Source organism: Nannospalax galili, unplaced genomic scaffold (assembly GCF_000622305.1).
Source record: "Nannospalax galili isolate Female #2095 unplaced genomic scaffold, S.galili_v1.0 scaffold218, whole genome shotgun sequence".
Lineage (NCBI taxonomy): Eukaryota > Metazoa > Chordata > Mammalia > Rodentia > Spalacidae > Nannospalax > Nannospalax galili.
Window position 1 is genome coordinate 3,063,768 of NW_008343207.1, and position 24,839 is coordinate 3,088,606.

Genomic DNA, 24,839 nt, shown 5'->3' on the forward strand with positions numbered 1-24,839 from the left:
CTTTATATCCATACTCAGGTACTAAGGATCTGTGTTTAACCAACTGTGACTAGTAATCATCAGATACACAGAGATTAAAGACACATGTGCAAACATCTAAGCGTTACTAGGCAAAAAAATGTCAGAAACAGCATATTATAAAATGAAATGGAGATCTTCTTTAAAGGGTAAATTCAATTTTATATCTTACAGGGTTTGTACTGAGTTCAATATTGTATAAGTGTATTAATTCAACTATGAACCTAAAAATTTACAGCCACTTTTGAAAGACATATATCTTTGTTCTGGACTGTGTTACTGAATATGCTAGAGATGTAATGAAATGTTTCTTATAATAATATGGTTATTAAATTTTTTAAAAATTAAAAAATATATAATTCTTCAAAAAAATGGATCATAGTAGCTAAAAAGTATGAAATTTTTAGGCTGTGAGAGTGTAGTGCACTGATGCAGCACTTACCCAACATACACAAGACTCTGGACCAAATTCTAAGCATCGAAAAACAAAGCAGTGCTGGAGAGATGGCTCACTAGTCAAGAACACTGGTTGCATTGTTTTTCCAGAAGACACAGATTCAGTTCCTAGCACCCACATGGCAGCTGACAACTAGTCAACAACATCTGTAACTCCAGTTTCCAAGGATCCAATGCCCTCTTCTAGAATCTGGGAGCATTGGATATACCTGGTGCACTTACATATATGCTGACAAAACACTCATAAACCTAAAATTTTAGGGGGCTGGAGAGATGGCTCAGCGGTTAAGAAGACTGGTTGTTCTTGCAGAAGACCCAGGTTTGAATCCTAGCACCCACATGGCAGCTAACAACTGTCTATAACTCCAGTTCCAGGGGATCTGACAGCCTCTTCTGACCTCCACAGGCATTGCATGACACAGGGGCACTTACCTACATGCAGGCAATATATGAATACACATAAAATAAAAATAATAAATAATTTTAAAAACATAAAATTTTAAAATAAAGGTCAAGTGAGGTGACACATGCCTTGAATCCCAGCACTTGGAAGGTAGAGGCAGGCAGATCTCTCTGATTTCAGGGTCAGCCTGATCTACATAGTAAGTGCAAAGACAGCCAGGGCTACATAGTACAAACCTACCTCAAAAAAAATAAATAAATAAAAATAAAAAATAAAAAAAATATTTTTTAAAAAGCAAAAATAACCTTGAAGAGAACAGAAAAAAATCTGAGATCTTGGGTTTGACAAGGATGTCTTAAACAAGACCAAAAACCATGAACTAAAAGAGAAAAAATATCTGGAACTTCAAAATTTAAAAGCTTGGGGCTGGACAGATGGCTCACTGGCTAAGAGCTCTTGCTGCTCTTCCAGAGGACCCAAGTTTGGTTTCTAGCACCCACAACTACCTGTAACTCCAGCTCCAGGGGATCTAATACTCTCTTTTGAACCCTCTGGACACATGCACACACATGACATAAAAACATACATAAAAATAAATCTTCATAAAATTTTTTAAAACTTGTTCTTCAGCCGGGTGTGGTGGCCTATGACTTAAATCCCAGCACTGGGAGGAAGAAGCAGGCAGATCTCTGATGAGTTCAAGCTGGGCCTGGTTTATATAGTGAGTTCCAGGCCAGCTGGAACTACAGGGAGACCCTGTCTCAAAGAGACCAAAAAAAAAAAAAATTTGTTCTTCAAAAGAAAACTGACAGTGCAAGAATGAAACTACACGTATCAGAAATTTTACCTTTTTCTTTTTTTCTATCCTCTGGAAATTCTGAAGTCTTTATTTGATAATGGATGTGCATCTCTAGGTAATAAGGCAGGCAGTAGAGGAAGAGCCTTCACAAAAGCATTTCCTTTTGGAAATTCTCATTTCAGAATAATACATTCTAATTGTGGTACATTTCTAACATACATACAAGTTGTTTGGTCAATACTTTTCAGGGATATAACTGGGTAATAGCAGCTTCAAATTATTCCAGAAAAGAAGCATTATTTCACACCTGTCTAGATGGAGCTCAACTTCACTACACAGAAGGTTAAAAATAATTCAAGATAGATGATAGATAAAAGATAAAATCTGTGCGTTTGACTCAGAAGGGTTTCTAAATCCTAAATTAATTTATTTTATACTCAATTTAACAAGTTGTACAAACCTATAGAATATGAATGAGTCCAAACAAAAAGAGAGTGAGCAGTGAGCTCCCTGCAGAGCAGAGGAGCCAACAGCCTGGGGGAACAGACATCTGAATGTCAGGAACTGAGTGAGACTGCAGGGCAGAGTAGATGCCTGTGCTTAGAGCATATAAAACCTCAACTCCAAGAGTCTGGGATCACTGAGCACAGAAGCACATATACCTTAACAGTGGACGATTACTAGAAATTACTATACTAGGGGGCTGGGGAAATCAGTTAACTGCCTGCCATGCAAGCTTGGTGACCTGAGTTCAATCCCTGGAACCCACTTAAAAGCAGGAGAGAATCAACTTCACGAAGTATTCCTCTGACCTCCACACACATGCTGTGGCACACATGTGCACATCCACACAATAATGAATTAAAATTAAAAAATGAATTATACTATACTTAATGTGTTCAAGAATGCAGTAAAGAATGTTATGCATGAGATGTCCATGTCCCACTAAAAATAGTTAATTGTATAGCTAAGTTGGTAGAGTGCTTGCCTAACATACACAAAGTTATGCGGTGGTGCCGAGCTATAATTTCAGCACTTGAGAAATGGACAAAGAAGGGTCACAAGCACAAGGTAATAATTACTTCTTTTTTTTTTTTTTTTTGAGATAGAGTCTCACTATACAGATCTCACTTCCTTGCTGGGATTAAAGGCGTGTACCACCAAAATATTTAATAATAAAAATGGAATTTTGCATGTATTTTACAAACATATTATAATTTAATTTATTTTTTTGAGACAGGGTCTTTCTATAGCCCCAGCTGGCCTGGAACTTGCTATGTAGACTAGGCTAGCCTCAGTCTCACAGAGATCCCCCTGCCCCTGCCTCCCGAGCGCTGGGATTAAAGGTATATACTACCACATGTAGTTTGCAAGCATATTTTAATTTTTTTAATATTTATTATTATATGAGGTGATGCATGCCACAGCATATGTGTAGGAGGTTAGAGACCAACTCTCTAGAGTTGTTGCTCTTCCACCTTTACCTGGGTTCTGGGGACTGAAACCAGACTGCAAGGAGTATATGGCAAGCACTCACTCCTACTCACTGAGCTATTTGCAGGCCTTTACAAGCATATTTTGGTAGTAACCCAACTTTAATGCCACAAAACTCAAAAGTCTGACCTAAGAAATATCTTTTTTGTTGGTGGTGGGTTTTTTGAGGGGGGGAGGGGGTTTGCTTTGTTTTGTTTTGGAGATAGGATCTCATGTAGCCTAAGATGGCCTCAAACTTGCTATGGTAGTGGAAGATGACTTTGAATTCCCAATCCTCCTGCCTTTATCTGTGGGATTACAGGTGTGAGCCACCCCATTCAGTGTTAATTTGTTTGTTTGTTTGTTTGTTTGTTTATTTTTGGTCTTTTTGAGACAGGGTCTTCCTGTAGTATAAATTTATTTATTTATTTATTTATTTATTATTTATTTTTGGTCTTTTTGAGACAGGGTCTTCCTGTAGTCCCAGCTGTATTAGAACTCACTAGGTAGACCAGGCTGGCATCAAACTCACAGAGATCTGCCTGCCTCTGCCTCCCAAGTGCTGGGATTAAAGGCGTGTGCCACCATGCTGGCCAATTCTTTTTTTCAATTTATTACTTCTGAGATGAGGACCATATCTGGCTATGATGCCCAGGCTGGCCTCAAACTCCTGAGCTAAGTGGATCTTCCTGCTTCAGCCTCCCAACTAGTACTACCACATTTAGGTATAAAGTCTTTTGTCTCTTTTGTCGTCTTCTTCTCCTTCTCCTTCTTCTTCTTGTTCTTCTTTTCTCCTTCTCATCTTCCTTCTTCCTCTTCTTCTTCCTCCTCTTCCTTTTCTTCTGTTTTTTTGAGATGAGTCTGACTATGACAAAGCCCCAGATGGCCTGGGGCTTGCTATGTAGACCAGGCTGGGTTTAAAGGTGCCACCATGCCCAGTTGTGATCTATTCTTGAAATTCTTCTGTGTTCCTCAAACTATGAAGATGGTTCCCAAATCTGTCTCTGAATAAAGCCAGCCCATGGTAGAGAAGGTCATTTTACATTCCCTCTGCCACCCAGCTCTGCTGCCAGGTGGTCTACTCCCACTTCTGTAGCTCTGGAGATCTTTGAGGAAAGCATTTCAATTTGACTGAGGCAAGAATCTTAAATGTAATTGTTTCCACACTGCATTTTCTCCTTTATAGCTGCTCAGAAGTCAGTTTGTAACTACACAGCACTTGAAGAGCTATTAATTCTATCTAATTCAGAAAAAACAATCTCGACCTTGTCACTACGGATACCTTCCACCACAGGGCAGTTCTCTGGGGCTGGGATTTCCCAAACATGTTGATGTCAGATTTGCAATATGAAAGTGTGCTGAGGGGTAGAGGTGAGAAGATATGCTGTGAAGTTAGCCCAGAAATTAAATATGAGGCTCTGAGGCCCTCTTCTTGCCTTGTGGGAGCTCAGCCAGAGGAATTCCTCACTCTTGCTGATCACCTCTGTAGCTTGAAATATGTACGCAGATAGGTAGAAGAACAGGGCCAAAAAGTTGGTTGGGAGGTCAGTGGTGGCAGTGGCAACAGTGGGCAGACAGCTGGACCAGAGCAGGTGGTCCTTGCATGGAGCAAACCAGTGCCAAGTGAGGCCAAGGCCACCATCAGGCAGCCTGATTCCTGGAAACTCGATGCTGATGCTCCAGGGGTGTTAATAAGAGGTGACACTGGCTGCAGCCCAGCCAAAGTTCAGGATGCCCATGGGGGCAAGGGACAGCTGTCTGCTCTGGGAAGGAAATAACCCTTCTCTCATCTGGGACTGACAGTCCTCCTCCTCCCAGCCTGCCCCCAAAACAGCAGCAGACGTAAAAGAAAAGAAGCCAATTTCAGTGCACCAGAGCGATTCAAACCAAACCAACTGGCACTTGATTCAAAACAATGGTGGCTTTGTCAGGAGATTGCAACAGCCCCACAAGAGCTGGTTGAAAAGCTGCCTTCCCCTCCTAATTTCTATCTTCTTGTTCCCCGTGACTTTGAGACATCATGCTAAAAAGAAGGAAAAGAAACTGCACATAAACCAGCATTAGCTAGCCCACAAGAGAAGGCTGTTAACTGCCCTTCAGAGATGACACATCACCAGAGTCAGCTGTTTCACAGTCATCCATCTCCCATCTCAGCAGCCCTTCTCGGGCTCCCAGGACACATTTAGGTCTAACTTGCTGCTAAATTTTCAGCAATCCTAGCCAAGAGAGAACAAAGGGCCAAAGCATTATGGCCTCTCCAGTGCTGCCAACCTAAGTTACAGGCAGGCACAGGAGAGGGAAGCATCCTTAAGACACTGATCTGAGCTGCCAAGCTGGGGGTGGCTGCTCCCCATCTCCTCAAGACCCTAAAAGCTCTGCCTTGGGGTCTGCAAGGACAGTCCCTCAGGAGAATTGAAGGCTCAGGAAAAAACAGGCTACAGTATTTCTCACACCACACCCTGCCCTGCTCATTGAGTCTCCATTTTACCAATGAGATAGTTACCTCCTGTACTGCACACACACCCAGAGCACCCAGGAGCCAGCAACCAGCACAACCAAGATAAGCAAACAGACTTATCTGGGGAAAAACAGGTGGCTACACACAGGGCACACCTGCTCCACTGCAATCTACAGTCTCTGGTAGTTGCTCTGAGGTAGGCCCTGGAGGAGGCTGTGCATGGCACAGGTAAACTTCACCTGTCTGCCAGAACTCAGGTACTGTGCAAGGACAATGTCAAGGACATACCAAAGCTGTACTGATACCTATTCTTTGGTTTTGTGAGGATAGCCTTTCCTGTAGGTACAACTTCCAGTCAGGGTTTTCCATTGGGAAAAAACACGGGTTTAAAGGGCCACTAGGGTTAGAACTTAGTGACAGAACATGTCCTTAGCATGATTCCTAGCACTACAAACAAAACAAAATTACACCCAAAATTAAATGTAAACAGAAACTGGTTTAGTAGACAAGGAGCAGCACTTAGCTCACTGGGCCCTTGGTAAGAAGTCAGGGCAAGAACACAGCAGGTGGACATAGACACCTGGGTTCTGAGCCTTTCTACTAGGCTGCCATCTTCACACAGAACAGGACAGATAACTAAGGTCTTTACTCAATAAACCCTCTGCCCAGAGTGATGATGGCTGGACAACGAAGATCACAGAAGTCTCTAGGCAGCTATGAAGATGGCTGCTAAAGCTAGAGACTGCTAGTCAGTGTCTCAGGACTCCACTTGACAGAAAGGATTTAAATGGCACTTCAGAGTTGAGTCAGCTCTTCCCTCCCTGGATCAGCCAAAGTACAGCCTGGAACTAGCAGAAACACGAAACCACAACAAGCCAACAACACAGGTGAGCTCACTACTAGGCACCCACTAAGCAAATAAATGCTCTCTTCATGAAGCCTTTGCTCCCCCTCCCTCCAGAACAATGTAAGGCCAAGGGACAGATTCATGGCCAAAGACAATGTCATCAGTGCCTCTGGGGTGTGCCAGTCAGCAGGGCACAACAGGGACAGCAGGCACTACTTGGCAGATGCTAACCATCCATTGTCCCCAGCCCCACTGCCAATTTCAGTGACACCTATGAGAATATATGGAGCTTTCAACTGAGCAACCTAGGCACAAAACAAGCCTCTGTTCAACTGTGCATCTGAAATCACCATTCCTGCACACATATCTACCCAAATAAGGTAGGGAGGTATGACAAGGTAGGGGTGCCTTATATGGTGATTATGAGGTGCTGCCTCTTTTCTAAGAACTCTAAAATGCTCTCAGGGTAAGGATCCTCTCAGGAATGGGGGGGGGGGGCAGGTAGAGAGACATTTACAAGAATGGAGCCAATCCAGGGTACTGTACAAGGATGAATAGAACAGAGGCCCAGTCAAGTGTGGTGCTAAATGCCTACATCCCAGCACTCAGGAGATAAAGGCATAAGGATTAGGAGTTCAAGGCCATCTTTGGCTACACAGTGAGTTCAAAGCCAGCCTGGGTTACATGAGATCCTATCTTGAAAAAAACAGAAAACAGCAGCTAAAGAAATGGCTCAGGAATTAAAAGCACTGGCTGATCTTGCAGAGGATTTGGGTTCGGTTCCCAGCACCCAAATGGCAGCTAACAATGCCTGTATGTAATTCTAGTTCTGGGGATCTGACTCTTCTGACCTCTGAGAGCATTGCATGACATGGGTTTACATACACGCAGGCAATACATTCATACACATAAAATAAAAATAATAATAAATTAAAAAAAAATTTTTTTAGGTCTTTTTGAGACAGGGTCTCCCTGTAGCCCCAGCTGACCTGGAACTTGCTATGTAAACCAGTCTGGCCTCGAACTCACAGAGGATCTGCCTGCCTCTGCCTCCTGAGTGCTGGGATTAAAGGCGTACACCACCACGCCCAGCATTTTTTGGGTTTTTAAAAAATATTTTAAGATGGCCAGGTGTGGTGGCACATGTCTTTAAGCCCAGCACTCAGGAGGCCAGCCTGGTCTACAGAGCAAGTTCCAGGCAGCTGGAGCTACAGGGAGACCTTGTCTCAAAAAGACCAAAAAACCCCAAACAAACAAAAAAAACCCAGAAAATGCCAGGAATGGTGGCACACGCTTTTAGTCGCAGCACTTGGGAGATAGAGGCAGGTAGATCTCTGTAAGTTCAAGGCCAGCTGAGGATACAGAGACCCTGTCTCAAAAGACCAAAAAAAAACCACCATCACCACCACCACCACCAACAAAACCCTGAGGCACTCCAAAAAATACCATGGAGGCTGGAGAGATGGCTCAGCGGTTAAGAGCACTCACTGACTGCTCTTACAGGGGACCCAGGTTTGATTCCCAGCACCCACATGGCGACTACGAACCGTCCTTAACTCCAGTTCCAGGGGAATCCGAAGCCCTCTTCTGACCTCTGAGGCACTGCACGACATGGGTGCACTCACATACATGCAGGCAATACACTCATACACATAAAATAAAAGTAAAAAAAAATATTTTTTAAACTACCATGAAAATATTCTCAAGGATTACATAAATAATAACATCCACACAATAAGATACTACTGAGTCACTAAAAACATTGCTGATGAGCATTTGGGGACTTGGAAAGGTGCTCATAATTTCCTAAATGGAAAAAAAAAAAAACATATACTCAGCATGCCAAAAAAAATTAAAAAACAAGGTCTGGAAGGATAAACACTAGGGAATTGAGAGGTTATCCCTGGGTGTTCCAATTTTTATTTTCTTTTAGTTGTATCTATAGTTCTTAATTTTTCCATAATAAAATAAAAAGAGAAAGGTTATTATTTTTTACATTTACTTACTTTTTTATTTTGTATGTGGGTATGTGTGCATTCATATACCACAGTATGCATATGGAGGCAGAATACAACCCTAGTCAGGTCTCCTGTTCCTACCATCTGGGTTCCAGGGATCAAACTCAGGTTGTCAGGCTTGGCAGCCAGTGCCTTTACCATCTCTTAATGTTAAGATATTATCTTAATATTAGTACATTACAATGGGGGCTAGAGAGAGAACTCAGTGGTTAAGAACACATTCTGCTCTTCAAGAGTTCCAGTTCTGTGGATATTGCGCACACAGGTGCACTTACATGTAATCAAAACACTCATATACATAAAATAAAAATAAATAAATCATTATGGACACAGAGAAATAATGGTGAGTTAAGTCTGGAAGAAAATGCAGTCAAACTCCAAAGTAAACTTCTAAGCTGAAGGAAGATCCCCAACTTTCAGTGAACAGGTCTCAGCAGAGAAAGTGCTACATCTCTAATAAAAACAAAAACAAATTCTATTTTAATCTAGTTTTGAGGCAGAAGTAACGGCACTTCCAAATCATAAAGCTATTTGCCAACATCTTTATAAATGAGATCAAAAGAAAGAAGAGTCCAGTGGTGGCCACACACACCTTTAATTGCAGCACTTGAAAGGCAGAGGCCAAGTGGATCTCTATGAGATTGAGGCCAACCTGGTTTACACAGCAAGTTCCAGAGCAGCTGGGGTACAGGGAGACTATCTTGGGGTGGAGCAGGGAGAAGAAAAGCCTAAGAAACTTGTACAGGTGGCTGTACAAGTGAATGTGAAAGTCAAGGAGATATAGGAGGGGCCTAAGTGGGTACACCCACTGCTCTGCAAGCCACTCCAAACACACATCCATATATACCATGGAAACCAAAATCAACATTATATATAAGGCGAGACAAAATATGCAGGTTAGAAACTAAACTAGAGGCCAACTCGGCCTAACAGAGTTATGATTTTGTTTCAACTGTAACCAAATCAACTGCTTGAAGTTAAATCCAAGTTTTATTCCTTTCCTCCATCCTAGAATACCCCCATGAAAACCACCCTACTTTAGTCAATGATAGCAATGAAGCTGAGAGATAACAGTTCAAATAAGGATGTAAAGATTCATCTGGAGTCCAAAAGTTTTACAAAATGGACTAAACGCTCCATCTCCAATGCAAGACTATTTAGAACCATGGCTGTAGCATCTCCTAACTGAATAACCGCTTCCAAGAAGCATACATACCTTTGGAGTTCACCAGGAAGACAGAATTAGATTTGGTACCAGAAGATTCTAGTCCTGAGACTTTAATTTTTTATTTCTTTTTTTAAAATTTTTTTATTTTAAAATATTTTATTTATAGCAGGGCGTGGTGGCACACACCTTTAATCCCAGCACTTAGGAGGCAGAGGCAGGTGCTGTCTACTCACTGGAGAGGCATCCCAGTGTCGCCTCAGCATCTGCCTCTGTAAGACGGCACACTTAACATTCCCAAAAGAAACTGTCACACCCTGCAGAGATGATGCAGGCAAAGTGGCCCAGCTGCCTTTTCTTTTTTTAAAAAAATGTTTTGTTATTTTTATTTTATGTGTACGAGTGTACTGCCTGCATGTATGTGAGTGCATGTATGTGAGTGCACCCATGTTGTGCAATGCTGCAGAGGTCAGAAGAAGGATTTGCACGCCCCTGGAACTGGAGTTAAGGACAGTTTGTAGCCACCATGTGGGTGCTGGGAATCGAACCTGGGTCTTCTGCAAGAACAGTCAGTGCTTTTAACCGCTGAGCCATCTCTTCAGCCCCTAATTTTTATTTATTTTTATTTTATGTGTATGAGTGTTTTGCATGCATGCATCTAACTGCACACATGCATGCAATGCCCATGGAGGCCAGAAGAGGGTGTTAGATCCCCTGAAACTATAAAGACGGTTGTTAGCTGCCATGTGGGTGCTGGGAACAGAACTTGGGTTCTCTGCCAAGAGCAGCCAATGCCTTTAACCGCTAAGCCATTTCTCCAGCAATCCCCCCACTTAAAATTTTTTTTGTCATGTGACTTTAAATAGAGCAAGAAGGTACACAAAACAGTAAGGACAACTACAAAACTGTCCTTGTCCTAAAGCTGAATAGTAAACTTAGAAGCTTTCTTTGGAGTTTGACTGCATTTTCTAGCCTTCCTTCCCGACTTAACTCACCATTATTTGTCTGTGTCCATTTCTCTTGATCACATTTATCACTTAGGTCAAGACTCAAAGGTTTAAGTATAAACTAGATTCAGCCTAGATTAAACTCATTCTCCAGAATACCGAATACCTGCATGAGGCCCTGAATTCAATCTCAGAACTCTACCCACCAAAAATAATTCACACTTATTCCAACTTTTCAAAAAAGTCAAATCTAGTGCTCACTTCAGCAGCACATATACTAAAATTGGAACAATACAGAAAAGGTTAGCATGGCCCCTGCGCAGGGATGACATGTAAATCTGTGAAGCAGTCCATATTTTTTTTTAAAAAGTCAAACAAATCTAACACTGGGATCACCTTCTCAAATAGCAAGAAATCACCTGGAGCTGGTGGTGACTATTCCCTCAAGCCAAAACTCCAGTTTACAAAGGTCCCCCACCACTTCCTCTTGCCTAAGGCCAAGGCTACTACAGCTTTTACCTATATAATTCTCATAATAAATACTTTCCTGTAACTATGACATCGAAAGAAGGAAAATAAGACAGCAGAGGGTCCCTTGGTCTTAGAGGTGGCCTGCTTTATATCCTCGTCATTGTGGACATTTAAGTGTGACTTCTGACCCCAGATAAACAATGTTAAGAAAATGGTATTAACAGGATCACTTTACAGACAGTGATATGGCAATCTCCAATGCATGATGGGGAAATCAATTCCCAAGTCCTTCTAATCTATGGGAAGTCTTAGAGAAGGTCACTTTCCAACCATTCCTGCTTTTACTATACACAGTGAAGACAGGATATCGAGGATTTGTAGACACTGATATATTCAGGATTATTAGGGTCATGTAGTCCTGCACTTTCCAAATTAGATTTCCTACAGATAATATTAAAAATCTGAAGAAAAGGGGCTGGACGTGGTGGTGCATGCCTTTAATCCCAGGACTCAGAAGGCAGAGGCAGGTAGATCTTTGTGAGTTTGAGGCCAGCCTGGTCTCCACAGTGAATCCAGGACAACTGGGGCTACAGGGAGACCCTGGCTCAAAAAGACCAAAAAAAAAAAAAAAAAAAAAAAAAAAAAAAAAAAAAAAAAAAACCTGCTTTGTTTTTCTTTTAAATGGCCCATAATTCCCTATATCCCAGCACATGTTAAACTGAGGGTGGAGGATTATGAGTTCAAAGCCAGCCTGAGTTACACACTGACAAACAGGGCTGAGAATGTAGCTCAGTGGGAGAATATTTTCCTAGCATACACAAAGCTCTGGGCTTGATCCCTGGGCAGCACTAAAAACCAAAACTAAAACAACAGCCTGACTGGGGTGGTTCACACCTATAATCCTAGCACCTGGAAGACTGAGGTAGAAGAATCACTGTGAGTCTTGGGGCCAGCAGGGGTTCCATAGTGAGACTTGACCTCAAAAACAAAAACAGGGCTAGAGAGGAGGCTCAACAGTAAAGTCTTGCTTCATGCAAGCCCAACAACCTGAGTTTGATCCCAGGAACCCATATGGTAGTTGGAGAGAACTGAGTCCATCAAGTTGTCCTCTGATCTCCACATACACACTATCACACACACACACACACAGAGAGAGAGAGAGAGAGAGAGAGAGAGAGAGAGAGAGAGTCTTCACACACATATACATACAAATAATAAACTTTAAAAAATAAAATAAGGTGGGAACATTCAAAACAACAAATAGGCTATAAAAACATCAGCATCATCCAGAAATACCTCTCATGCCTATTCCCAGCCAGATCCTCTCCACCAACCAAGCAACAATTTTATTTGATTTTGCTTTTCTTTTTTTTGAGAGGATCTCATGTAGCTATGTAGTTTAGGCTGGCTTTGAACTCCTGATCCTCCTGATCCACCAGAGTACTGAAATTATAGGCCTGTGCTACCATGTCTGACTCACAAGTACTGAGCTTGCTTTTCACTAGGGATCAGTTTAGTCAATTTTTGAACTTCATATAAATGGAATCAGTATATACTCTTCTAGGTTATTTCATTATGTTGAATCAAATACTTGCCCTTTTTTTGTTTTTGTTTTTTTTTAAATATAAGTTCTCAGGCCCAAGCTGGCCAACTTTCTATGTAGCCGAGGATGACCTTGAACTTCCAATCTTTCTTGCCTCCAACTAGGATTATAGGTGTGCCCCATGCCCAGTTTATGCAGTGCTGAGGATCGAACCTAGTATTTAATGCAACTTTATCAACTAAGCTAAATCCTCAGGTCCTTAAGCTATTCCACTTAACATGTTTCTTAAATTTAATCATGTTGTTGCACACAGTAGTTGCTTCTTTTCATTACTGAATGCAATTTGTTCTAGGATAATATCACTCAAAACCTAAGGTCCATATTAGAAAACATGATGCTAAGCAAATTGTAGTGGTGTATCTTTACAATCCCAGCACTTGGGGAGGTGGCAGCAGGAGGATGAGGAATTCAAGGTTATCCCTGGGCTACATACTGAATTTGAAGCCAAACTGGGCTACATGAAACTATCTCAAAAACTGAAGAAAAAAGAAAAAGAAAACATTATACCAAGTCATAGAAGTCATACTCAAAAGGCCACATATTATATGATCCCATGGTTATGAAATGTTCAGAAAAGACAAATCTACAGAGACAGATGAGCAATTATCTGGGGCTGGAGTGAGAACTGGGATTGAGTGTAAACTTGTAAACAGCAATGAAGGATCTTACAGATGGAATGCCCTAAAACTGGATTACAACAATGAACTTCACCAGTAAGAAAAACAATCACTGAGCTGTACACTTAAAATGGGTGCATTCTGGGGCTGGTGATGGCTCAGCGGTTAAGAGCACTGACTGCTCTTGCAGAGGACCCAGGTTCAATTCCCAGCACCCACATGACGGCTATGAACTGTCCTTAACTCCAGTTCCAGGGAAATCCGAAGCTCTCTTCTGATCTCCGCAGCATTGCACAACACAGATGCACTCACATACATGCAGGCAATACACTCATACACATAAAATAAAATAATAAATAAAATTTTTTTAAATGGGTACACTTTTATGGTCTTTAAGTTATACCCCAATAAACACTGCTTAAAGAAATAAGAAAACTTGTCTGACTACAAGTAGATGGAAGAGTTCTGCAACAAGGCAGAGAAGATCTGCTTAATAATTTAAAGCACAAAAGAGACAACTTTAAAGGCCCTGTTATGTATCTGGAAAACAGCAAACTATGTACTATTTTAATAATCAGTGGAAAGGGTAGTGAGGTAGATAAGGTGAATACAGAGCTTGTGTAGCACGCACAAGGGTTCAATCCTCAACACCGCACTAGAGCTGAGTGTGCTGGCACATGCCTATAATCCCAGCATTCAAGAGGCTGAGGCAGGAGGACTGAAGGCCAGCTTGGATTACATTGGAAGACCATGTCTTGAAAGGAAGGGAGGGAGGGAGGGAGAGAGGGAATCTCCTACTCTCAGAATATTCAACAAAGAAACTGCCACCAAAATCCTTATGGTTTTCCCTCTCCAATGGAGAGTCCCCCAGTCCTTTGTTTCTATCAATAACCTGACTCCCTCTATCATCTCTCTGAGTTACAGTCTCTTCATTGTTATCCAAGCAGGATTCTGCACACTCGTCTAAGGCTCAAGGACTAAGGACAAAGAATTCTGTTTCTGGATTTATTTTTCACACCTTGGACTCCTCTCTGATGCTACCAATGTCAGTCTTTCTCCATGGCCTCATAGATTTTTCTGATGATGCAGGCTAGCCCTAAATACATCAAACACATTAGGCTTGGAGAGCCTTCTTTAGGGAATCCAAGACCAGATGGTATTTCTCTATAACTAGACCACAGAAATAAAAATCTTTCAAAATCCAGGGAAGCAGGAAAAACTCTACCATTCAGAAAGCAACCTCCAAACTCCAAAGTCTCTCCTCCTGAAAGACCCTCAAGAAGCACAGCAGAGCCAGGTGTGGTGGTGTGTGCCGTTTATTCCTGTACGTGGGAGGGGGGCAGGCAGACAGATCTCTGGAAAACTGAGGCCAGCTTCGTCTACATAGTGAGTTCCAGGCCATCTGGGGCTACAGGAAGCCCTGTTTAAAAAAAAAAAAAAGGCATAGCAGATCCAGGAGGATTGCTGCAAGTTTGAGAGAAGCCTAGGCTACAGTAAGACCCTGTGTCAAAGCATACAAAATGAGAGCAGAAAAGATTAATATTAATATGGGCTCACAAGCTAGGGCAGCATGGCCAAAAGAAAGAACCCAAGTTCTTGGAATGGGCAGGATATTGCACAACTGTGGGGCCCACCAGTCTGATAGCCCTTGGAAGCTGCCCACACATGTCTCTGGCTGTTGGGACAGCTTTAAGAGTCAAGTTTGTGTACTATACGGTTCTCAACATAATATTAAGCAGCCATAAAGGGGACTGATGGCTCCAGTGGCTCAGCCATAATGTGAAAAGTCTATTATTTCCTTCCTTCCCTCCCTCCCTCCTTTGCATCTCCCATGTCTAATTCATTAGCAACTCCAAAACCACCTTGGATCCATGTACCGGTCACCACTCCACTATGGCCATCCTGGTCTGAGAAGAAAGGTAAACAACTTTCAAGTAGGATGTTCATTTCAATTCTGGCCTCTATAGATTAGTTTCCTATAGAGTAATCCCCTATAGACGAGTCACAATGAGCTGCCCTGTGGAGGTAAATCAGTACTCCCAATGCAGTGAAAATAATGTCCTCACTTCTTACCATGCCCAGTAAGGCCCCTTGCCTCTTCAAGATAACCTGTTCCTACTCCCTTGGCCCTCAACATCCAGTCCTTCTGGTCTCCTTTCTAATCCGAGAATGTGCCATGCTTACTCTACCTTGGGCCTCTTCTACTGCCTGGAATAACTATCCATGCCTGGCTTCTACTTTTCACTCAGGTTTCAGGTTAACTTGAAATGTCACCTCCTCATAAGACTTCTCTGAGAAGCTCAAAGTTTCTGCCCACCCTCCTTTTTCTAGCCTTCATTTTATTTTATTTTATTTTATTTTATTTTATTTTATTTTTTTATCTTTTTGAGACAGGGTCTCCATGTAGCCTCAGCTGGCCTGGAACTCACTATGTAAAACGGGCTAGCCTTGAACTCACAGAGATCAACCTGTCTCTGCTTCCCAGTGCTGGAATTAAAGGTGTTTGCCACCATACAAAATCTGATTTGCTTATTGACTCCCACCAAAATGGAAGTTCTGTGATGGGAGACGACAGCTATTGGTTTACTGTATTCCCTAGGGATAACCTATGCCTGGCATACAGGGTGGCCTCATGAATGCATGTTGAGAAATGAGCACTTGGGCAGACAAACCAAGACCACAGCCAGACTCCAGCTCTATGGCTGGAGGAGGTCTGGCTCAGTGAGGAAGAGCCAGCTAGCCTATGTTCAAACATCTGGGTTGGAAGCTACAGGGCTAATTTAATAAGACAATCGACAAAGAGCACTGATGGTGACAGGAAGCTGAGCAAGGTCTGCATGGAAACATGGGTCACAGTAAGCTCAAGCTGATGGATTCAGAAGCTCCTGTGGCAGTGGAGCAGCAAGAAGAAGCAGAGTGGTGGATCACCGGCAGTGAGACCATCAAGGAAAGCTGCTCATGGCAGAGCTGCAGCAAAAGAAGACTCTCTTCTGCTGAGGATCAGGGCCACATGGCTCTAGCACCAGACCCTCTGGTAGTCCCTGAGGTGCTAGAAATGTGAAATAACCTGTACCCTTCCCATAGGCTGGCATTAGAGAGTCTCTAAAGCTTGTGCCCTGAAACACAAGTCCTTGGGGCCTGCAATTGTAACCAGACAAAGGAATTCTAACAGAAGAGAAAAAAAAAAAAAAAAAAACAAAAAAAAAAAAAAAAAAAAAAAAAAAGAGAGAGCAAGAGAAAGAGGTGCTCTAGAAGAAAGTAAGACACACCCCTGAGCAAGGATGTTGGTTTCTCAAAAAAGAATCACATTACATCATCTTCACAATAATCATGCATATCATTTTGGTGGGGTTTGAAACTGTTATTTTCAGAGTTGCTGGGGCCCCCGCGAAAAAAGATCACACAGACACTGGATCCCTGGACATTTTATATTCTCTGGGTAATTTGATTCTGAAAAAGAGGAGCTCATTCTCTGAATCTTTCATGGGCCATTACAGGAATCTTTCAAAATAAATCCAATTGAGCTGGGTGTGGTAGTACATGCCAGTAATCCCAGCATCTGGGAGGTAGAAACAGGAGGATTATGAGTTTAAGGTCAGGCTGGGGAGAAGCTTCAGTGGGTAAAGCTATATTCTCTGGGTAATTTGATTCTGAAAAAGAGGAGCTCATTCTCTGAATCTTTCATGGGCCATTACAGGAATCTTTCAAAATAAATCCAATTGAGCTGGGTGTGGTAGTACATGCCAGTAATCCCAGCATCTGGGAGGTAGAAACAGGAGGATTATGAGTTTAAGGTCAGGCTGGGGAGAAGCTTCAGTGGGTAAAGCACTTGCTATGCAACTGTAAGAACCTGAACTCAGATCCCCATAAAGCTGGAAGCAGAGGCCTACATCTGTAATCCCAGCACTCCTATGGACATGGGAGGCAAAGACAGGAGAATCCTTGGAAAATTGAGGATCAGCTAGCCTAGTGTAAGCAGTGGTCTATCTCAAACAGGGTAGAAGACAAAGACAAAGGCTGTCCTCTGATCTCCATATAGCCCACATGCATATATACACAGAATCAAAATAAAGCGGGGCGGAAGGAGGGGTATGTCATCCTCAGAGACCAGCATGAGCTACATGAAACCCTATCTCAAAAACAAAAAATGTTGGGGCTGGAAAGATGGCTCAGCAGTAAAGAGCACTGGCTGCTGTTACAGAAGACCTGGGTTCGGTTCCCAGCACCCACATGGCAGCTAACAACCTTCAGTAACTCCAGTTTCAGGGAATTGAATGTCCTCTTCTGGAACCTTGTAGGCACTGTATTTGTAGGTGTCCTTACATACACACTGGCTAAGCATACATATACATAAAATTAAAAAAAGAAAAAGCTGGCTGTGGTGGCACATACATTTAATCCCAGCACTTTTGAGAGGCAGAGGCAGATGGATCTCTATGAGTTCAAGGCCAGCCTGGTCTACATAGTGAGTTCCAGGCCAGCTGGGGTTGCAGGGGAGACCCTGTCTCAAAAAGACAGCACCCAAAATAATAAAATGTCAGACTGAAGCTGAACATGGTGGCTCAGACCTGTGATTCCAGCTATCTGGAAGGCTGTGGCAGGAGAATCACAAATTTAGGCCAGTCTGGGTAACTTAGTGAAACCCTGATTCAAAATAAAATGTAAAAAGAGGGTTGGCGATATAGCTCAGTGATATAGCACTTGCCTAGCATGTATGAGGCCCTAGGTTCAATACCCAGTACCAAAACAAACAAAAAAGTCATACTGACTTTCCATAGTATCAGGAATCATACCAGAGAACAAGAACACAATCCACTTGACAAGGGCCCATCGTTAGAGCCCCTGGGCCAGGGCTCAGCATTATTCAATATAACTCTAGGGTGGCCTGCATGATCTTCTGTCAGGAAAGAATACCTATTAAAGACATTCATAACAGGCTGAATATGTTTTTAAAAAAAAAAAAAAGAGGTTATGTCCTTGTAAACCTTTCCTCAAGAAACTAGGTCATGGGTTGGAGAGATGGCCAGTACTGATGGCTCAGTACTCAGTAAGAGTACTGAGTTTAAGGCCAATCTAGGATACAAGAGAACTTATCTCAAGAAGAAAGAGTATTTCCCTACTGGAAACAAAATTTGTAGAGCATGCAAGGTGCTCTTTAGTCCTTGTGTTTCTCAAGTACGGCATAGCCTTCCACCTTGGGCCATGAACAAAGTTACCACACGGGAGCATGGCTTGGAAACATACCCTAAGGCTCTTATAGGTCCCAATATAAAAGTCTCCTCAAGGGGGTCTAGAGAGATGGCTCAGCAGTTAAGAGCACTGGCTGCTCTTGAGAGCACCCAGGTTTGCTACCCATCACTCACATGGCAGCTCACAACCTTCCTTAACTCCAGTTCCAGGTGATCTGATACCCTCTTCTGACCTCCACAGGCAGTGCCACATACATGCAGGCACTTACATACATGCAGGCAAAATATTCATACACAAAAAATGAAAATAAAAAAATTTTTTTTTAAAAAAGACTTTTTAAGCCTCCTCAAGAGTTGGCAAGATGGCTCAGTGGATATAGGCACTTGCCACCAAATTTGACCTGTGTTCAACCCTTGGACTCATGTGATAGATGTAGAGAACCAACTCCCAAAAGTTATCTTACAGCCTTTAATCACAGCACTCAGGAGGCAGATGCAGGCAGATTTCTGTGAATTCAAGGCCAGCCTGACCAGCTGGAGCTACAGGGAGACTCTGTCTCAAAAAGACAAAAAAAAAAAAAATTTGACCTAGACACACACACACACACACACACACACACACACACACAAAATGTTAAAAAAGAAAAAAGTCTCTTCAAAAAACTACTTATGTCTAAATACAGAAGGCCAGTGAGATGGCTTAGCAGAAAAATATTGCTTTTAAAAAACTTAAAAAAAACACTAATAAATAAATTTTTTTGTCTTTTTGAGACAGGGTCTCCTTGTAGCCCCAGCTGTCCTGGAACTCACTATGTAGACCAGGCTGGCCTCAAACTCACAAAGATCCATCTGCCTCTGCCTCCCAAGTGCTGGGATTAAAGGTGTGCGCCACCATGCCTGGCAATAAATAAAATGTTTTTTTAAAAAGCAGGGAGGGCTGGAGAGATGGCTTAGCAGTTAGGAACACTGGCTGTTCTTACAGAAGACCAGGGTTCAAAGCCCAGCACCCACATGGCAGCTAACAACTGCCCATAACTCCAGTTCCAGGGGATCCGACAGCCTTCTCTGTCCTCCATGGGCATTGCATGACATGGGTGCATTTACCTAAATGCAGGCAATATATACATATACATAAAATAAAAAACAGTAAATAAAATATTTAAAAAACACATTAGAAAGAGTTAACAAAAAGGTAGAGAGGTAAAACCAAAACCAGTCACAAAAAGCTACACACTAGATGAATCTGTATGGGGGATGTACATGTGACATTCCTTAAAATGTTAAAAGGGCAAGAACCATGAACTGTGTTCTAAAGTGCGCAGCTCCATTGTAGAGGACTTAGAAACGACTTGGTCAAATCAAGAATACTTCTATTTAGACAGACAAGCATTTGAACACTTCACTGAAACACCTCAGTTAGATACATTATTTTCTTTAGGTTATAGATGAAAATTTTGGGGTTCTAATATAATAAAGGTCAGGGTTTTTTGTTTGTTTTGAGACATGGCCATTCTAGACAGTCCAGGCTAGCCTGGAACTCACGAGCTTCCCTGCCTTGGCCTCCCATGTATTAGGATGACAGGTGTGTGCCACCATGCCCAGATTAATTATCAGATGGCTGAGGATACAGAGCTGAAATTCTGCATTACCCACCTGTTTCATTCAACCTTATAAACCTCAATTTGCCTGTGATTTTCCAGTTACTAGACATGTTCACAGACATCTCAGTTAATCCTCATTTCTACCCTGCAGAGAAGTTTTCTGTACCTCATTCTAGAGAAGTGACAGAAAGGATTAGGAAAGGTAAGCCGGGCTGCTCTCCCCTGTCATCTACCACACAGTTTGCCTTGGAGAGACAATTTCTTCCCCTCCAGGATGTCCCAACAATTGAGCATATGTTTTATAACCAAATCAAGATGTTTCACTACAGAGCTATTTATCAAAGAGTGGAAAGGACATGGACTTTAAAGCCAGACACAAGGAAATTAATTCCACCTTATGACCACTTATCAAACAGGCTATATGACTATCAAACATGACTGTGGGCATGCTCAGTCTCCAGTGCTGTCCCCCCATGCCAACCTATTACATCACTAGTTAGTCCTAGCCAGACTGCTCAGCTACATCTGTGATCCCAGCACTCAAGAGTCTGAGGCAGAAGGATTGCCATGAGTTCTAGGCCAGCCTAGACTACAAAACAAGACCCTGTCTCAAAAAAAAAAAAAAAAAGTAAAAAGTCTTTACTTGTTCTGGAATTGATTCTGTTCATAATTCCTAGACCACCTCTCAAGCCTGGGTTAGAAAAAAAAAACCAAAACCCACAACTTCCCTTGTACTGTTCCTCCTCCAAAGAGCTGTTGGGCCTCATCTGCAAACAGCTGAGAGGCAGCAGTTAGCAGGAAACCAAAGGGGCGGGGCACAGAGTGTACCAGGGAATTAGTTAGTAGAACCAAGACCCATGGAACAGACAGGAAGCTGAAATTAAAAAGAACCTAGGCCAAGGGGCTAAAGAGATGGCTCAGTGGTTAAGAGCACTGGTTGTTTCTGTAGAAGACACAGGTTCAAATCTCAGCAACCACATGGTGACTAACAACAGTCCGTAACTCCAGTTCCAGGAGATTCAACGTCCTCCACAGGCACTGCACGACACAGGTGCACTTACACACATGCAGGCAGTACACTCATACATACACATAAAATAAAAATAAATAAAATTAAAAATTTGGAAAAAAAAAAAAAAAGAAAGAAAAGAAAGCACCTAGGCCAGAAAGTCACACAGAAGGCCTAGCTGATCTCCCTCCCAGCCCAAGAAGGAGGAACCTGGACAAGCAGTGAAGGCTCTGAACCCATGGAAAAGAAAGTCAAACCTGCTTCTGAAGCTGGGTCAGCCTTCTTCCTGCACTTCGCCCTTACTTCTCTGAAAGTAGATGCTGGCTGTGACAGGTCAGCTGAAGTCAGAAGCCCACCTTTCTCTAGCTTTTCAGGTAATCTGTACCAAAGGTCCACACTGCCAAATAAACTCGGAGAAGGCCAAACCAGCCTGGCACAGAGACAAAGAATATCTTCATAGGAAGTTACCAGCAGATTCTATCTGGGAACCTTTGGTGGCAAACCTAAGGCAGCAATACACTAGGCACGAGGAAGAGCAATAAAAGCAAGTGAACCAGTGGGACTGAAAACCCCAAAGAAAAAGGTAAGCTTCTTGCATCAAACTAGTGATACATTTTGCAATCAAGAAAATTAACTGGCAATGATCAGTTGCCAAAATATTTCTCAAAGAAATGGGGGGGCATTACTCTGTTGGTGTTATTTAATAAGCCTTTAGGTTATCCAAACATAGGGCAAAGGAGAGACTGGCTTAGTTTTCTTTTGCAGAGCCTACTGAGACCTTTCTGGTCCATACCTATGACTCAAGCAGCTTTCTCTCCCTATACATGCAGAAGTTTATATTAAAGAAAAAGAGGATTAAGTCTTCTTAAAAAAACACATTCCTGTCTTTCACCCCTGGTTTTGTTTGAAAAGGCTTTCTCAAAGCATAGCTTATGCTGCAATACAGTGAGTCTGATTCCAATGTAAGTGCTCAAACTTGAGACTAGAGGGTGCACAGGGCTTCGACTTCACTGTCATTTGTTTGTTTAAAAACAGAACATCTGGGCCAGGCGCCCAGCACTTGGGAGGCAGAGGCAGGTGGATCTCTGTGAGTTCAAGGCCAGCTTGGTCTGCATAGTGAGTTCCAGGACAGCTGAAGCTACAGGGAGACCCTGTCTCAAAAAGACCAAAAAAAAAAAAAAAAAAAACAGAACACTTTTACAGGCTCAGTGCCAACTCAAACTGGGAAGACCTGAGAATCAGAGCAGAGACTGACCAACATGCCATGTAAGGGTGATGGAAGAGCTATGCTATGGGAATAATAACCTTCACAGAGGAAAACGGATGAGGGGTACATTTTCAAGAACATAACAATGGAACAAGTGAACAAATCATTTGTTCCAAGAGGGGAGAATGCCACCCAGAGCCAACTATCTAGTAGTTTAACTTCAGGCAGATGAGTAATGCTTTAACTTGGATTTATCAGGGCTCATTATCTCCTCCTCTCCCCAAAAAAGACACAGAGGTAGAAGGATTGCTTGAACCTAAGAGTTTAAGACCCACCTCCTGGATAATATAGCAAGACCAGTGCCAAAAGACCCAACAACAAACCCCACAAAGGATGACACATATCTGTGAAAATGTTACAATAAAACCCACTACTTTGCAGAGGAGCTCAAAAAAACAGCTGGGCAGGGCAGCACACACCTGCAATTCCAGCTCTTACTAGGCTAAAGCAGGACCACTGCAAGTTGGAGGCCAGCCCAGGTTATATATAGTGAGTTCCAAGGCAGCCTGGACTACATAGTGAGACCCAGGCTCAAGACAAAACAAAACAGGATGAAGGAATAGTCCCATTCTTCTTTCCACTGTCTGGAGTTCTAGGAAACTTTTCCCATGCTGCTAGCAGAGCAGAGCTCACAGAAGCTCCCATACAGCAGGGCTGCCCAGGCCAAAACATGAGCTCACAGAAGCTCTGAGGTTGTGGCAGAAATCCACCTAAAGCAAGTGCCTAATAGACATACCATGTAGGAGAGGGTGGAAAGAATGGTTAACTCTGCAGGGCAAGGCATTTCTGCGACTTAGAAAAAGTAGTCTCTGTCCAAAGCTGAATCCCCGTTTCAGGACAATGTCTGGGATGTCTGTCCTACAAATCGGCATCTCACATATAAACCCTCTAATTAGAAGTGGACATATAGGCACATGCTTATGATACCTGCACCTGGGAAGTGGAAGCAGGAGGACCAGGAGTTCAAGGCCAGCCTCTGCTACATACAAGTTTGAGATGAGCCTGGACTACATGAGACCCTGGCTCAAAAAGAAAATGAAAACCCTCCAACTTGCCAGGAAAGTAGACTGCACTTCCAGCAGCGGGGGCTCCATAAGTGTTCTAGGAGCATCCAGAGGACCCTCCCTGAGGAGAGGGGGCATTGTAAAAGAACCCAGCCTCTCCAGATGTGGGAACAATCAGGCAAAGCAACCAATGGTTACAGAGCACCTAACACTCTAGCTCTTTCCATCCCATGAACAGCTCCCTAGAGGCAGATACTCTCACCCCCTCTTTGTAAACGAGTAAACAGACTCCAAAGCGTTACACAATCATTAAATAGTGGAGCCAGCGCCCTAGACACCTTGGACAGGTGATCTTAACCACCGAGTGTGGCTGGAAACACACAAAGCGATAGAAAGCAAGGAAGATAGAGCTGGGTTAAAACAAAGTGCAGCCTATGTATAGCTACACCTCTTTTTTGTCCAAAATTGGTGGCCCGCGGGACACCGGAGGAGGGGAGGGCCTGGATGGGGAACATGAAGCCGGAAGAACCCAAATACTGCTGACAAGGGAAGAGGCCGGGGCCCTCTGCGCCTCTCTCAACGCTAGAGAACCCCTCAGACCCATAAATTCCTAAAAGCCCCAAAGCTGAGTATGAAGTCAAAGGCTGCCCGGCAGCGTAGCCCTCCACGCAGGTTTAGTCCCAGGCAGGCCGGGGTGTAGATGGGGCCCCGCCAGCTCCGGGCATGGGGCGGGAGCATCGCCGGGTTCCTACCTGTAGGCCAGGGTCATGCACTCGAAGAGCTTGGTGAGCGAAGCGTCGATGGACAGATGGCAGGAGCTGGTCTTGCCAAAGCTATAGGTCTGGCACGTCTGCTTGTTGACCGTGTCGAAATCGTAGCCCTTCTTGGGCGGGTGCTCGCGGTGCGGAGACGACACCATAAAGTGGCCACTATGGATGATCTGCTGGCGGCGCGGAGGCTCGTCGCGGCCAGGCCCGGCTCGGGGCGGCAGCGGCGCTGTGCTCGCGTGGGCCCGGGCCGTGGTGGCCGCGCAAGAAGGGGGCGGCGGGGACGGCTCATCCGTGTCCGAGTCGTCGTCGTCCTCTGGCACCTGAGGCTTGAGCAGCCCTGGGCGGCCCCGACTGCGGGGCCGACGCGGAGAACACATGAAGATGTCGGCAGCCATGAGGGGAACCCGGCCCGGGGCATCCCCCGGGACCCGGGACAACACGGACTACGAGACTGAAGGGGCCTGGCCCTCTCACCGACTGCCCCGGAGCGCGCGGCCCGGAGGGGGAGGGAGCCGGCCTCCGCGTGACGTCACCAACGCTTCTGGGCCAATCGGATGCCCTCGTCGACCTCTTAAAGGTGCAGGGAAAGCTTTCCTCATCTAGGCGGACAAAAAAAAAAAAAAAGAGCCAGAGGCCACGCCTCCACGCCCCGCCCCTCGCCGCCCGCTGCCCCCGGAGCTGTTCTGGGAGCGGAGGCTGGGGAAAGCCGGGCCACGCCCGTCAC

General features: G+C 43.6%; 1 protein-coding gene and 1 non-coding gene across 4 annotated transcripts in view; one reads left to right on the forward strand and one right to left on the reverse strand.

Annotated features, from left to right (window-relative positions):
- Nucleotides 1-24,617, reverse strand: part of Mlxip (MLX interacting protein) — an 83,754-nt gene extending 59,137 nt beyond the window's left edge. For all 3 annotated transcript variants that reach the window (XM_008839338.3, XM_017799717.2, XM_008839337.3), the window contains exon 1: nucleotides 24,098-24,617. In XM_008839338.3, coding sequence (XP_008837560.1) covers nucleotides 24,098-24,510 — 413 coding nt within the window. In that variant the 5' untranslated portion in view covers nucleotides 24,511-24,617. The remainder of the gene's footprint in view (nucleotides 1-24,097) is intronic.
- On the forward strand, nucleotides 10,838-10,944 carry LOC115071402. Its single transcript, XR_003850489.1, has one exon. It is a non-coding gene; the product is annotated as a U6 spliceosomal RNA (small nuclear RNA).
- Nucleotides 24,618-24,839: the final 222 nt, after the last annotated feature.